Source organism: Rhinatrema bivittatum, chromosome 8 (genome assembly GCF_901001135.1).
Source record: "Rhinatrema bivittatum chromosome 8, aRhiBiv1.1, whole genome shotgun sequence".
NCBI classification, from domain to species: Eukaryota; Metazoa; Chordata; class Amphibia; order Gymnophiona; family Rhinatrematidae; genus Rhinatrema; species Rhinatrema bivittatum.
Genome location: NC_042622.1, coordinates 151,771,536 through 151,788,264, shown reverse-complemented (window position 1 = coordinate 151,788,264; position 16,729 = coordinate 151,771,536). Strand labels below are relative to the sequence as shown.

Genomic DNA, 16,729 nt, shown 5'->3' with positions numbered 1-16,729 from the left:
CAGATCATGGATCGATACAGAGGCAATACGACATTTTTCATTTTATTCTTCATTGCTTTTTGACTGCTGTCACACAATGAGCTGAAGATCTGAAGGACTCGCAAGGACTCCAGTGTTGCTTTTCCTGAGTGGTGACTCCTTATACAGAAAGCAGCAATGTGTACCTGTAGTTAGGATTATTTTTTCCTTTATGCATGTTTCAATATTAATATCTGTCATTCAGATGCCCAGTCTCCTAGTTTGATAAGGTTCTTCTGCAGTTCCTTGCGATCTGCTGCTTTTTTAACGACTTTGAATAATTTCATGTCATCTGCAAATTTGATCACCTCATTCATTGCTTCCTTTCCTCGATCATTTATGAATATATTAAACAGCACAAATCTCAGTACCGATCCCTGTGGTACTTCATTAATGACCTTTTCCATTTGAAAAACTATTTAGTCCTACCCTCTGTTTCTGTAACATACTTCCAGCATTGACTTCTGGCATCTGTGAGAGTTCTGGCATAGTCTCTGGCCTCGGCTCCTTGTCTGCTTCCTGCCTGACTTAAGTTTCTCTTCACTTCCAGGTTTATAGGTCCAGCAATCTGGACCTCCTGGGGCTCACCCTGATGATGTAATCGCTCTTCCCGCATATAAAGTTGGCTTAATCTGTTGAGTGATGCCTGAGCAACAGGTTCTATACCCGAGTGCCCTGAGTTTTTGAGCTTTGGATTCGTCTTGACCCTTGCCTGTTTATCGGACCTTGCCTTGCCTGCTGTCCGTCTTGACTTTTTCTGTTTACCAGACCTCACCTTGCCAGCTGCCTATCTTGAACCTTGTCTGTTCACTGGATCTCACCTTATCTTCTGCCTGCCTCGACTTCTGCCAGTTACCGGACTTCGCCCCCTCTGGCCTGGTTGTGGCCCGTCACCTGTCAGCTGACTAATGCTAGTTTGTTCAGAGTGGACCTTCGTGTCCCAGCACCAGAATTAAGGATTCACATGTCCACTTCTGACCATGTGATAAGGCAGTAACTAGAGCCAGAGGGATTCTGAGCTGTTTAGAGAGGTATAACTAGCAAGAATAAAAGAGGTGATATGGAGGCCATCTATCAAAAAGGTTAGAGAGATTAGATGCAGTGCAGAAAAAGGCAACCAAAATGGTGCAGGGTTTGCACCAAAAGACATACGAGATGAGATTTGAGAATCTAAGTATGTATATCCTAGAGGAGAGAAGAGACTGGAGGGGATATGATACTGACTTTTAAATACCTGAAAGGGATACCAACTTTTTCCAATGGAAAAGAATTTACAGATATTATAGTAGAACGTACTAGAGATCATGATATGAAGCTCCAAGGGGATTAGACTCAGGTACACTATGTCAGAAAATACTTTTTCACAGAAAGGATAGTGGATGTCTGGAAAGCCCTCCCAGAAGAGGTGGGGAGGGTAAGAATGGTAATGGAATTCAAAAAGGCATGGGATAAACAAAAAGGATGTCTAGTGGCACAAAGAACGAAAAAAAATGTAATATCACTAATCTAGGGACTGGATCTAACGAATACCAGTAATGTCCAGAAACACAGCCACTCAGGAGGACAATAGCACCACCATCTGGCAGACAAAGGTGGGAAGGTGGATTAACCTGTCTTCATTAAAGAAAAGGAAATTATCAGGTAAGAAATAATTTCTCCTTTCTTCGCATTCAGATGGGTTAATCCACGAACAGTGGTATATACCAAAGCTACTTCCAAACAGGATGGGAAGCTGCCCGCAGTCCGTTCAACACCACATGTGCAAAGGCTGCGTCCTCCCAGGCCTGCACATCCAGGCAGTAATGCCTGGGAAAGGTGTGTAAGGAAGACCACGTGCAGGTTGGCAATTCTTGACGGAAGACAACAATTTAATTTCGCCCATGACACTGCCTGAGCCCTAGTGGAATGAACCCTAACCTGACCAGGCAATAACTGCTCAGTATCCACATATATGACCGTGATAGCCCGCTGGATTAAGGAGGTTATCGTAGCCTGCAATGCTGGCTCATCCTGTTTACCCTGACCATGGAGATTGAGAAACCTCCAAATACCTCATAATATGCCGCTCGACATTCAAGGTTTGTAAGAGACTATATTCATCCACATCTCTCTCCCTGACCAGTATCGGCAGGGAAACCAAATAATTCAAGTGAAAAATCCGAGACTACTTTTGGCAAAAAAGACAGAATAATTCGCAGCTGGACTGCCCCTGGAGTCACTCGCAGGAACAGTTCCCGGCAACACTGAGCCTATAGTTTGGAAACTCTACACGCAGAACACCTTGAAGTTACTTACTCTTCAAAGTAAGCAACTTCAGGGAGACACTACACAGTGGTCGAAGGTGAGGCCCACCAGAAAATCCAGCACCAGATTAAGACTCCACAAGGGCACTGACCTTCGCAAGGGGGGAACAAAGATGCTTCATGCCTTTCAAGAACCGGGTCACATCCGGATGGGCTGACAAGGATTCACCATTCACCTGACTTTAGAAACAGACAAAAGTTGTCATCTGTACACCTTCAAGAGATTAAGGGCTGAGGCCTTAATCAACTGATCCTGCAAAGAAAACAAACCCCCCCACAAAACACTAAATAAGTGGGATATTAACCGAATGAAGATGAACCCCTCATTCCTCATACCAAACCGCAATCTCTTGCCAAATCCAAAATAGGCTAAGCAGGTGGAGAAATTTTGCGCTCAAAGAAAGATGGAATCACTGCAGTGGAATATCCATGCTTCAGCAACCGAGCCCTCTCAAAGGCCATACATAAGACAAAATAGAGTCAGATCTTCGAGAAGAATAGGCCCCTGCCGTAGCAGATCCCTGTGGACCAGTAATCGGAGAGGAGAGTCTAAGAGGAGGCTCCCCAACTCTGCATACTACATTCTCCTGGGCCAATCTGGCGTCACCAGAAGCACCAACTCCATGCGTCTCTTGATCCTCTGAATTATTCTGCCCAACATGGGCCACGGGGAAAAGATATATAGAAGCTTGCCTTTTGGCCACTCCTGCATGAGGGTTTCGATGCCCAAGACTTCAGATCTCTCCTGTGACTGAAGAAGCGAGGAATCTTTGCACTGTGTGATGTCATCAGCAAACCTAGAAAATAGGAGGCTTCAGTGGCCCATTATGAGCTAGAAAACATCGTTTGATAATTCTCCTGGATCCAGACCCTGTCTGCTGAGAAAGTCAGCTCATACATTTTCTTTTACTGCAATGTGTGAGGCTGAGATCTTATGAAAACGTACTTCCGCCCATTCTATGAGTTGGGCTATTTCCTGCGACACTTGCTGGCTCTTGGTTCCTTCCCTGGCGATTGATGAAAGCCACCGTCATCACATTGTCAGACATCATTCGGACCGCTCGACCCTGCAAGCGATCGATGAATCACAAGCATGCCAAACGGCACAGGCTTCCAGCCAATTGATGCTACAGAGTCTGGAGGCTCGTATCTGTCGTGAGTACTAGCCAGTCCAGTGTTTATAGGGGAAGGCCCTTCCTTAGAAGATCCACTTGCAACCACCACTGCAGTGGGATGCTGATCTCCACCGGTAACTGAAGCCTTATCGAGTAGTCCTGAGACTGTAAACTCCAACGTGCAAGCAGTGTGCACTGAAGAGGACGCATATGCACCCTTGCCCACAGAAACAACTCTAGGGTAGCTGCCATGAACCCAATCACCTGTAGATAAGACAACACCATCAGGCATATTGTTTCTGTCAATAGTTCCACCCACGCCATCAGTTTCTGAAAGCAGAACACAGAAATACTCCAGTGTCTGGGATGGCTGAAGATTGCTCTTGGCCAAGTTCACCACCCACCCTATTTCCTGTAGCAAGGAAATTTGGCACAAATTAGCCAATCATCTAAGTATGGGTGGACCATCCTCTCTCAACACTGCTGCTACCACCATCATGACCTTGGAGAAGATTCTGGACACGGTGGCCAAACCAAAGGGTAGCACTCGAAACTGATAAGGTCGCCCCAAAACAGCAAAACGCAGAAAACATTTGATGCTCCAGTCAAATGGAAAAATTCAAATATGCCACTGACAATTCCAGAGACGTAAACTCCTCCGACTGTGCTGCTATTATCATTGACCATAGGGTTTCCATGCCAAAACGAGTCACTCGCAAAAGACGGTTGACTCCCTTGAGAACCAGAACAGGGCGAAGGAAACCTCCTTCTTGGGTCAATGAAATAAACTGAATATTGGCCTGTATTTTCTTGTTACGTGGACACTGAGATCACTCCACTGCCTGTCTTTTCTGCGGAGAGCTGCAGGGAGACAACATGAAAATGTCCTGAGGAACGCTGAGAAACTCTAGAGCACAGCCATCTCTTATCATCTCCAGAACTCACTAGTCTGATGTGATCTCAACCCACCTCTGATAAAAGAGAGGCAGGCCATCCTCTATCTCCTGTTCCCGGGGGGTGGGTTAGCACACCCTCATTGAGGGGTTGGGGGGCACCGTCGCTTGAGTCCGTGCCCCATCTGGGCTGCCTGGGAAGAAAGACTGAGACCTACCCAAACTCGAGCCCTCTGACAAGCCGCTCCTCTGTAGGGTCGAAAATGTTTTGAACCCCTACCACAACTTCTCACGCTGAATGAGCGCGGTGCCTGCTTTTTATTCTCTGGTAACTGAGGAACCTGCGATTCACCCCACTTATTGGCCATTTTTTCCAACTCACTCCCAAACCAAAGTGATCCTTTATAAGGCAATTTCACAAGATTAGACTTTGAAATTGTAACGGCCGATCAATTCCTCAGCCATAGCTGATGCCTGGCTGCTATCACCAAAGCCACTCTTCTGGCAGAAGTGTGGTCCAGGTCGCAGCCTGCAACCGCCAAAAAGGCAGCTTCCAGTTCCATCACTGCCCTGGAATTCAAACCAGACTCATTGTCTTCCTGAGAGAGAAGCAAGCAAGAGCGAGCCACAAGGGAGCAGCAAGAGGCTATCTGCAATTCATTGCCACTGCCTCAAAGGCCTGCGTAAGGATAGCCTCAATTCTCCTAACCTGCACATCCTTCAATGGTGCTCCCCTTTTTACAGGGATAGTCATCCGTTTGATGATGGCACACACCAGCGCATTCACTTTCGGAAGGTGCAACTGCTCTTTTGCCGCCAAATCCAGGGGTACAGCGCTTCCAAGGCTTGCCCCCTTTTAAAATTCGCTTCTGGGGTGCCCCATTCAAGATCAATCAATTCTTAAATATTATTCATAATGGGGAAGCATATTGATGCTTTTCGCAAAGGACCTAAAATGGGATTCTTCATTGTCTCAGATATGGAATCAGTATCTGGTAACCCTAGCATCTTCAGTGTCTGGGAGATCAGAGCCAGCAACTCATCTCTAAGAAAGAAATGCAACATTGCTCTATCCGGCTCCAACCCCAGAGGAATTTCCCCATCCTCCTGAGAGTAAGGATCACCTTCATCATTTGTGCCATCTGGGTCCCTACTATCAGCCTGACTCACAGCAGGTCTACAAATACTCCAAACCTTACCTGCGGCACCAGGCATGCAGGGATCCACAGTCTGCGATCCTGAACTCTTAGGTTTGGCCGGCTACGCCGACTGGGCCTAAAGAAAGGACTGCAGCCCTTTAAAAAAATACCACCCAAGAAAGGGCAGAAGGATCCATACCAAAACCAGGGGGCATTGGTCCTGTGCCTGAGTTGCCTTCCCCTGCTGACGATCAGTTAGGGAAGCCCCAAAACCAGGTGAATCCTCTGACAGGTCCCCCTCCGGTCCCATTCCCACATCATGTTGGGAAGAGCCAGGCTCAAGCAAAGTCAGCCGGAGATAACTCTCCCTAAGCTTCCAAGCAGCGCTGACACAAATTAGAGGTGACGCCAGGCTGAGATACCCAAATATAGCAAGCAGCACAAGGGTAAGGCACTTAGGATTCTTTGCTACCAGCGCCATGGATAAACACCCACTAGCAGTACACGCCCAAAAGCATCTGACAATTGTGCGTCCAAGTGCCCGTCTGCACAAGCGAACCAGGACAAGGTGCCCAAAAAGCTCTGTCCAATATGCATACACTATGGACATTTGTAGCCTAATACGTGATCTATATAGGTGCCCACCTGAGTGTCCATCTGTGTGCGCAAGCGCTGCCAAGGCATACCACGCGGCGTGTGAGCAAAGCCTGAGAGCAGTGCCTAGCCGAAAGGCTGCTCAACCCACCAAGCTGCCACAACTCCCCAACCTTCCCCAGAGGCAGGAATGGACGTCAGATCGGGCGCCAAAGCTCGGAGTCCAGAAGGGGAATGGAATCCTTAAAATTATCTTCCTTTTTTTATTTTTAAACCCATTACCTGAGCTTAGCCCATCCTAGCCGAGTATAGGCTCGGTTCCTGGCTGTGGGGTGACAGAGCAAAGCCTTCACTGCTGCGCTCGGCTTCCTGTACTCGCTAAACTCTTTGCTGTTTCTCTCTTTACAGCTAAGTCCATGCCGAAAATCAGCTACCGGACCGAGGCACTCTACTGATGGAGGGATCTGCAGATATCACTTCAGAAAAACTCGACTGAGGGAGGGACCATACAGTATCACCACAGGAGAATGGAGCAAATTAATTTCCTTTTTTTTTTCTCCTTCTAAATTTCTTTTTGTAAGCATTCTCCAGTAGGGAGATGCACGACCGCCATTTGCTGGAGACAGACAATACTGGCGGGCTGATGTCAGTGCAGGGGTATATATACCGTGAGGTCAGCTTTGCTCAGTCTCCATCTGCTGCTAGTGGTGTATAACCCACTTTTCGTGGCTTAACCTTTCTGAATGCTAAGAAACAGTTATTTACTTTTTCAGATAATACAAGGCCTAGGGGGCACTCCGTGAAGATAGCAAGTATCATTTAAAAATAAATCGGAGAAAATTCTTTTTTAATTAATGCACAATTAAGATTTGAAATTCATTGCCAGAGAATGTGGTTAAGGCAATCAGTGTAGCTGGGTTTAAAAAAAGTTTGAATAAATTCCTGGGGGAGAAGTCCATAAACTATTAATCATGTTGACTTAAGAGAATAGCCACTGCTTATTACTGGCATCAGTAGCATGGGATCTATTTAATGTTTGGGTATTTGCCAGATACTTGTATCCTGGATTGGCCACTGCTGGAAACAGGACACTGGGCTTGCTGGACCTTTGGTCTGACCCAGTAAGGCAACTTCTAATGTTCTTATATCAGGTGTTAAAATTTATTTAACAGTCTGAGTTGGAAAATCATAACGAGATTTTGAACGACCCTTATTTTATCCTTTTAATGCATAGGTTTAGGCTGGAGAATTAACTGCTGTCAAGGAAAATAAATTACTATAATCAGGCTACATGGCTGAAATTCTCTCAAAGTAAAGCCAGTGGGGCTATAGCACCCTGTCAAGGAGTGGCCCTAAAACACCCCCTTAGCCTGATGCACCTTAAAAGCCATAAAGAGGAAGATCTCTGTAGGCAAGTCCCCTGGAAGGAGGAATAAGAATGTGGACCCAGCTAGAAACAGACAGGCCCCATGTCTCCAGGAGAAGGCAGCTCCTGATACATCTCTGTCCTAAGGTGAAGTGAATGGTGTGTGAGCATATTGCTGGAGTTAAGCAAATTACTTTTTGTGAAATTGTTCTTTACAGGAAAAAAGCTGGCATCTTTAAGATGAGCTTTGGAGTCAGACCCTTGCTAAGTGAGAAAAACATGAAGGCTCTTTGTTTTCTATACTATTATTTAAATGAAAATACTGGATTGCACTGAAATGCAGAATGATAATTTGGAAAAAATGTTATTTTGACAAATAGATGTGCAGAACTTAGAAAATGTGTGCACAGAATTTTTAATTTTTTTGCACAGAATTCCCCCAGGAGTAATGTGTGAGCATACTGCAGGAGCTAAGCAGATTACCTTTTGTGAAGCTGTTCTGTAAGAAGACAACTGAGTTAGTGTGGTACATGTCTTCGGCCTAAGAATTGTACTCTGCTATCCCACATACCCACACAAGTATAAACAAGCTGAGTTAGTATACTCCTTTCTCTATAACTGGCATAGTGCTGTCTGGCTGTGAGCAAAAAAATGTCTGGAGCATACTCTCATCCCTGGCCTGATCTGGCCCAGCAGCAGAGGAACTCAGCTGCCATGCAGGAGATTTATTTCCATTTCTAGGTTCAGCATCTGTTTCTCAGGCCAGGTGGGGATGCTGGTTGAATGTTGGTAAAGCTTTCCTTGGCTCAATTCATAATGCACTGATGTGACAGCTCTTCCTCAACTGTTTACTGTGTAGTGTTCACTTGGTTCAGGGATACACGGTGAACCTCAATGAGGCATAGAATTTGTGGGAATCAATTTGTTAAGGAAAAGCAGGCAGGACTCACCCAAGGGGACCTGCGGCACCACTGGATCCACAGAGGAAGGTTTGGCTTTGACAGGGATGGGAGTCGTTGGTCCATTGACCATCACGTGACCTGTGAAAAGACAAGACAGTTCAATGCTCCCCTGTGACACTTATGACTGCTATATATACCATAAGTACATTAGGATGGAGGAAGGCACTTGCTTCAGTGGGTGTCCCTGGTTAAATGAGACTTTTTTTTTTTTACACTTATTATTTGCATAATTTCACAGATCATTTGAGGTGCTCCTGGGGGCAGTCATGTTTGTGTCACTGACATCAAAGCAGCTGGCATCTGACTGGTTGCTTGACATCTGTACTGGTGACATTGGATCAGTGGAGCCCCAGAGAAAGCAGAGTTGCTTACCTGTAACAGGTGTTCTCAGAGGTCAGCAGGATGTTAATCCTCACACATGGGTGACATCATCAGATGGAGCCCTGATGCGGAAAACTTATGTCAACTTATGCCCAGAATGCCTTATACTACCTGTCCATGCAAGAAGTCACTCGTAACATAGAATTACGCTTAAAGCAAAAAATAGGAGAAATTCAACTCCGCGGGGTGACGGGTGGGTTTTTTGAGGACTACCATCCTGCTGTTCTTGGAGAACACCTGTTACAGGTTAGCAACTCTGCTTTCTCCAAGCACAAGCAGGATGGTAGTCCTCACACATGGGTGAATCCCTAGCTACAGGCTGCTCCCTAACACAAAAACGGGTCAGACAGACATCTAACCAGATGCCAACGGGAACAACATTGGTGTTGTTGGTAACAATGAGACAGCCTGAACCCAAACAATGGGCACTAAATTGATAGAGTTGGGTTCTACACCTCGAACAGGTTCCAAAAGACAGACTGGCCAAACCTACTGTCATATTGGCCATCCCTATCCAGTCATTAATGGGATGTGAATGTGTGGAGAGAACTCTACAATGTAGCCTTGCAGATCTCCTCCATGAGAACTGCTCGCAAGTGGGCTACTGACGCTGCCATGGCTCTCACAGAATGAGCCTTGACATGGTCCCTAAGATGCAGTCCTGCCTGTGCATAACAGAAGGAGATACAATCTGCTAGCCAATTGGATATTGTCTGTTTGGCAACTGCAATGCCCAACCTATTCTTATCAAAACAAAAAGTTGGGTGGACTGTCTATGGGCTTCTGTCTGCTCCAGAAAGAAGACTAAGGCTCACTTGCAGTCCAGACTGTTCAGTGCTCGTTCGCCTTGGTATGAGAATGTGGCCTGGGAAAGAATATTGGCAGGATGATTGACTGGTTAAGATGAAAATCCGTCACCACCTCAGGAAGCGCACCCAAGGCCACCCTGTCATCATAAAATTTAGTATAAGGTGTATAAGTCACTAAGGCCTGGAGCTCACTGGCTCTGCATGCTGAAGTGACCGCCTCCAAAAATATAACCTTACAGGTCAGGTACTTCAGGTCATAGGTATGCAGCAGCTCAAAAGGAGCTACCACCTCGTTGAGGTCCCAAGATATAGCGGGAGGCCTCAGGGGAGTCTTCAACTGAAGCAGGCCCCACATGAAATGTACAACTACAGGCTGTACAGAGATGGGTGTACCATCTACACCATGGTGATATGTGCCAATTGCACTAAGATGAACTCTAAAGGAGTCAGTTTTTAAGCCAGCCTCTGACAGGTGAGAAGGTAATCAAGAAGGTTTTGTGTGGGGCAGGAGAATGGATCTCAGACTTTTTGCTCCAAGGTTCATCGATGCTGATGCCACTGGCTCGGACTTCCTCGACCCAAAGAGCTGATCCATCTTGTCGAGTAGAAGGCAATATCTCTTCGGGGTTATTCGGGTGCACAAACGACAACCCCGGATATCATGCAATGCCCCCAGGCAGAGGAAACTTATCTCTTGAGGATCCGAAATGGAGATGTTCCTCAGGCACCGGGGGCATCAATGAAAACTGGACATGGCCATGACGAAACCAAAGAAAAAGGGGCCACAGACACAAAACAAAGGTGGTGGCTTTCGATGGCTGCGGGCACCAGGGTACCACTGCCACAGGGGGAATCAACCATGAAAGAAAACTTACCAGAAACGCGGAAAAAACTGACTAGGATACTATGAGGAAGCACCGAGAGGAACCCGATGATGGAATGAAACTGAAAACCGCAATGAAAAAAAGGTTTTCCACTAGGCCAGAAACAGCAAAAGTGAGCTCAATCAGACTGCGAGGCTTGCAGCTCTGCGGAAGAGAGACTGAATAGGGACCCTGGGTGGACGCGTGGTATTGGGCATGCTGGACATGCTCAGTATGCCTAGTCAAAGTTCTAGAAACTTTGACATATTTTCTGCATCGGGGCTCCATCTGATCATGACACCCATGTGTAAGGACTACCCATCCTGCTTGTCCTTGGAAAATCAGATTATCTGTGACACGCTACCAAATCTAATGGCTTCCAACGTGGTATCGCAAAGAAGCTATGTGATTTCATAACTAAAATCTTAACAGATGTAAAAATCCCAGCTGCCAGGTTGCACAATTACTCCATTTCAACACTTGACATTGTGAGAGAAGTCACAATGACTTGGGACTGTCCCCTACCACACAAGAGAACGTGAAGGAGGGAAAGGCTAGGTAGGATGAGAAGGGAAGAAAAAGTGTGACAGCAGGGCTACTGATGGTGATAACCCCCAGGGGAGGGGGCTGGACCCAGTTAGAGCTGGCTAGAACAAGACCAGGATCAGCCTAACACCAGGATCTTCCGTCCTCAGGTTCTGGTAGCCGGCAGGACGTAGCAGGATGGGGACGCAGAGAACAAAGGATAACCAGAAGAGCAGGGCAAGACTACAGGAATAGAGAGACAAAAGGATGTCCACAAAACAAAACACAGGACAGGGAGTGCACCACAAGAAAGAGAACAGATAGACAGACAGACAAAACAAAACAAAACAAAACCAGACAAAGGAACAAAGCCAGAAGGCCACACATTTAGGATAGCAGCAGAGTTAAACAGAACAGATACAAAACAAGAACAGAAACAAACAGAACACCAGAAGACCACAGAACTGAGCCAGTACAACAAGTAGCAAAACAATAGCAAAATACACAAGGCAGAGGACAAGGCAAGAGCAAGAAGCAGAGTAACCAAGGCCACAATCAGAAACACAGGGAACTCCACGCTCAGGCACTGAACTCACTGGAGAGCAGACTCATATCTTGTGGCACCACAAGTAAACATGACTGCCAGCAGGACCTCCAAGCCATACGGTTTGGAGTACTGAGCAACAGGGAACATGGCCCTGCTGATGGGAAGGAAGCACTGCTCACAGAAAGACGGAGAAAAGAAGGAGGGGATGGAAAGAAAAGAAGGCATAAGGAAGATGAAGGATGGTGAGGAGAAACAGAGAGGAAGCGGGGAGATTGTTGGGAAGTGGGGAATGAATGAGGAAAGAAGTGAAGAAGGGAGGACAGGCAAAAAGAGCAAAACTAAAGAAAAAATAAGCAAAATATTCCCCCCCAAAAAGAATACAAAGCAAAAATGAGCAAAAGTATCCTCCTTCCCCCAGCCCCCCCTCCCAAAAAAAAGCATAAGAAAAAAATAAAATATTGTAAAGAAAAACATTTACCTGGCACCAGTAATTGAGCTTTCTAGCAGCTCTGTAAAAACAGGGCCAGTGCTAGCTTTTTTTGCTGTCCTGTGTGAACAATAACTGTGCTGCCCCCTGCTCCCTGTTCATTCAGTCTCTGTCCCTGACCTGCCAAATAAAGGTTCATCTCCCTTCAGTGATCTAAATTTACAAACTGACACCCCCCAGATCCCATGGCTAGTGTTGACCCCTTCTCCCTGCCCTCTCCACACATACAATTAAGAACTATGCATTTATAACAACAGATTTTACATGAAGAGCACTGGGCTTCTGAAATGAAAAATCTGTTATTATGTCAAGAGATGTAGATTCCAGGATTTCCTGGGCAGGGAGAAGTTCACTTTCAAGCCCATCACATTGCTATGGGTATTTCCATATTAAAGTCTTTGCACACAGCATAAATGAGCATTGTCATTACTCAATGAAAGAGATGAGAGTTTTGGTGGTGCAAAGTCTTTATAGCTGATGTATTCTTTAAGATGATACAAAAGATTTTGAGTAAGTTTGTGACTTCTTACAGTTTTGTTTTTTTTTTATATAAAACATATGATGTTAAACCAATCGATTCAGTTTTTTAAGTTACTGATCTCTTCCTTCCCATTGGAAACAGGGCAAGCTGACGGCTTCCCTCCCAAAACAGGTGAAGTATCAAAGATGGAAATTATATTACAGTCATTTATCTCCCACTGCCATCTCGTTATCTCCTCTTACTCTTCACTGTCCTCTATGTATCTGAATGACATAAGTACTTCTCTTTCTCATCTATTCAGTATCAAGATGATACCTTTCAGGCTTCTTCTCCAAACCTCCAGTAGATGTTCTTGGGCCCTGGATGGGTCCCAAACTCCTCTCCTCTCTCCCCTTTCTCCTTCCTCTCAGGATGGCTGGAAGTCATCCTTCTCTTTGGATCTTGATGATCACAGATTCATCTTGCATGAAGGGAACCTCTCCCATTAGATTGTAGAGCAGAGATTAAACTAGCTTAACTGAGTCCCAAGTTACTGGGTACTCCAAACTTAAATTAATTTGAGAATACAAAATGGACTGGGAGGGTGGAAAGAAACCCCCATCCAAATAAAAGGCTCCATGGAGACATCAACTCAATTAATAGAAAAATCAAGATCAGAGAACAGTCAAGACAACATGCTGTCTGTAAAAAATAAAAACAAAACTAAAGAGAATCCACAAAGCAAAATGGTGATCTGGCTTTATGAATCAAAGCAACACATTTTATTTATTTATTTATTTATTTATTTATAGTTTTTATATACAGACATTCATCAAGGATATCACATCGGTTTACAGTGTAACGCAAACAGACGCCTGGGGTGGCGTTTTACATTGAACAGTTTTACATCAAACAGTTATAACATGTTAACATGAAATAAAATTGGGTAAATAAAAGGGGAGTAAAAAAGGAATATAACATTAAAGATTAAACAGGTTTTGCTAGCTTCCACATGACTATAACCAACTACAGAATAAAGAGACAAAGTACAAATATAAATTTAAGGCAGGGAAATCCACTCTTATCCTGCCGCCAGTAACATGGTGGCAGGGTAGGCATTCTGGAATGGGAGCCAGTGGGGGAAGGATTAGAGAGGTTGAAGGGTTTTCTCTATTCTCTCTCTTCTTTCCCCTCCCCCACTTCTCCCACTAAGCCCCCCTCCATTCCCTGATTCCTGGTGGGTGCCGTGACTTGGTCCTGGGTGGTCACGTGGGTGTTGGGATTAGGCTGGAATTATGGAGCTCCCGATTGGTTACTTTATATGGAGCCAGGTTATTGCTACAGCTTCAAATGCTTGCATAAGGATAGTCTCAATCTTTTAATCATGAGCATTTTTCAAGGCCGCTCCGCCTTCTACAGGAATAGTGGTCCGCTTGGAGACTGCACACACAAGAGCATCTACTTTCAGAAAACGTAAGTGCTCTCTTACCTTTGGACTTGGAGGGTAGAGGCCTTCCAAAATCTGTCCCCCTTTGAAATGAGACTCTGGGACTTTCCACTCAAGATCTATCAATTCTTGAATGGCCTCCATCATGGGGGAAAAACGCAAAGAAACCAAAATGGAATTGCTCTCTGGCTCAGGCACTGAGAAAACCCCAGGAAGTCCAAGCATTTTCAAAGTCTGGGAAATCAGAGCTGGCAGTTCATCTCTATGAAAGAATTGTAACAGAGTTCTAGATGGCTCTAATCAGGGGGCATATCACCATCTGCAAGAAAGGCAGGATTGGTGTCCTCATCAGAGCCATCCAGATCCATATCCTGAGGTTCTGCTACCTCTCTAGGAGTATTCCGGTGCTGAACAAAAAGTCCAGGCAAGGTTCGTACCTGCGCCTCTGACAAGGAGCAGAGGACTGCGCCTGAAGAAAAGGATTGCAGCCCCTGGAAATGTCTACCCATGAAGGAGTAGAAGAATCCAGACCAGGAGGGGGCTTGAAGAGTACTCACTGAGCCACCTTCCCCTGCTGAGGAACCAGATAGGGGAGGTCCAAAATCAGGCGCTCCACCTGAGTCATCTTTACCCAAACCCACATCTGGCTGGAAAGAACCAGGCTTCTTGAAATTAGAGGAAGGCAATTCTCCCTGAGCTTCCAAACAGTGCCGGCACAAATCTGCAAAGAGAAAGACGCTTAGTCTTCTTAGTCACAGGCACCAATATGGCCAATAGTGCACTGAGCGACGGCTAGAGGCATGTATCTAGCTGTTTTTTGGGGGGTTTTTTACACGCAGAACTAGGCGCTTAAAAAATGTATGTGCCCAAAACACTTAGGCGCACACACCCAGTGACCAAAAAATTAAGCGCACAAAACCATTAAGTGCACAGTATTACTTGTACGCTGAAGGGAATGGCACTTAACATAGGCGCAGAGACTACAAAGCCCGACCGTGTGCCCAAAACAGAGCGCACAACCTGGACGCACAGCTAGATGCACATGCTGGACCGACAATCCTGTAGAGGGCAGCCTTAATAAGCACATAGAAGCTGTTGCTGCCTACCATGCAGCGTGCAGCGAAAAGCCTCGGAATGGGGCCTAGCCTAAAGAGGCTGCTCAATCCACCAGGCTGCCCATGTCCCTTGACCTCCCATGGAGTAGGATGAACCTCAGACTGGCCCGCCGAGCACGGAAACAGAGGTAGAAGGAAGCCCTACACATGCAAAAACCCCCTTTCAGGTCTCTGTAAGTTAATTGTTTTTTTTTTTAAACTTACCGGAACTCAGCCGTATCTGGCCGAATACAGAGATGGTCTCCGGCTGTGACGGGAAAGGGCAAGTGCCATCACTGCCGCGCTCGGCTTCCTGCACCCGCTGCCTTTCAGCTGCTCAAGCAGCTACGTTCATGCCAGCTGAAGACCAGCTACTGGACCAAGGCACACCTCTGAGGGACCAAGAAAATCACCTCAGGAATTCTCAAATGTAGGAGGGACCAAGTGGTATCACCGCAGGAGAGAGGGGAAATTTAATTCCTGAATTCTCCTTTCTTTAAAATGAAACAACCCCCAAAGGGGAGATGCACGTCCACCATCTGCTGGAGACGGAAAATACTGGCAGGCTGGTGTCACTGCAGGGGTATATGTACTGTGATGTCAGCTTGCTCCGTCTCCATCTGCTGGTAGAGGTGCATAACCCACTTATTTTGGATTCATCTGACTGGACGCTAAGAAAGTTTGAATTTTGAGATTTGCCCATTTTTGCCTCTAGTTGATAATCAAAACTTTTTACCAGGTATGCAATCGGGAAATGTATTTAACTGGAGAAAGCGGGGTTTGGTAACGGTTGGGCAGCTGAACGATCAAGGGGGTTTTCTTACTTTTGAAGAATTACAAAATTCTTTTGATGTACCAGGGAAGGATTATTTCACATACCTCCAGGTACGGCATTACACTCTACCACACTCTGAGCTGAACAAGGAACCTTGGATAATTCTTAAAGAATGGTTTGATATAGAGGATCCAGGTAAGTCTATTTTGTCTTCTCTCTATAGGGCCATTACTTTGGACAGATGGTAACTGGGATTTTAAGGTGTTACGGCAAAAATGGTTAACTGAATTGCAGACCCCGATGCCCATAAAAGATTTTCTTACATGTTATGCTTATATGCCTAAGATATCAAGCAATGCACAGTTAAGAGACAATTTAAATTTTTGAACAGGGCTTTTATTTTGCAATGCCAGGCATTCTTGGCACATATTTTTCATTCAGAAACAAGTATGAAATGTTCTGCAACAGTTGGGAAATCTGGGTCATTTATTTTGGGCCTGCAGCAAAGTACAATCATTCTGGCAGAAAGTTTATTTCTATATAGAGGGGATTCTCTCACAATCACTGGTGTTTGATGCACGATATTTGGCGATATTTGTCATTAAATACCAGTGTACTCCTCTGCAAAGAGCTTGGATAAGAAAAGTTTTGTTACTAGCGAGACAAGCTATATTGCACACTTGGAGACAACCGGAAGCTCTGTTGTTCACCTTTTGGAAAAATAAAATACAAATGTCATGTAAAACAGCTAATCCTGGCAAAAAGAAATGTATTTTGGATATATGGTTGCCATATATTTCACATAAATTTCGTAGTCAGATTTTGAATGATTTTTTTTTTTAAAAGACTTTTCAGGAAACTTTCCTGCGTGCCAAACCATGATTGGGAAGCGTTTGTTTGCTGGAAGAAAGAGGGGGAACAGCAGATGAGGAGGACATGGGGATAGGGAGA

The 16,729-nt window shown here is 45.4% G+C and overlaps 1 protein-coding gene across 5 annotated transcripts in view; it reads right to left on the bottom strand.

Moving 5' to 3' along the window:
* Window positions 1-16,729, bottom strand: part of PC (pyruvate carboxylase) — a 582,027-nt gene that overhangs the window by 103,505 nt on the left and 461,793 nt on the right. For all 5 annotated transcript variants that reach the window (XM_029611112.1, XM_029611108.1, XM_029611109.1 and 2 more), the window contains one exon: window positions 8,379-8,468. In XM_029611112.1, the coding sequence (XP_029466972.1) occupies window positions 8,379-8,468 (90 nt within the window). The remainder of the gene's footprint in view (window positions 1-8,378; window positions 8,469-16,729) is intronic.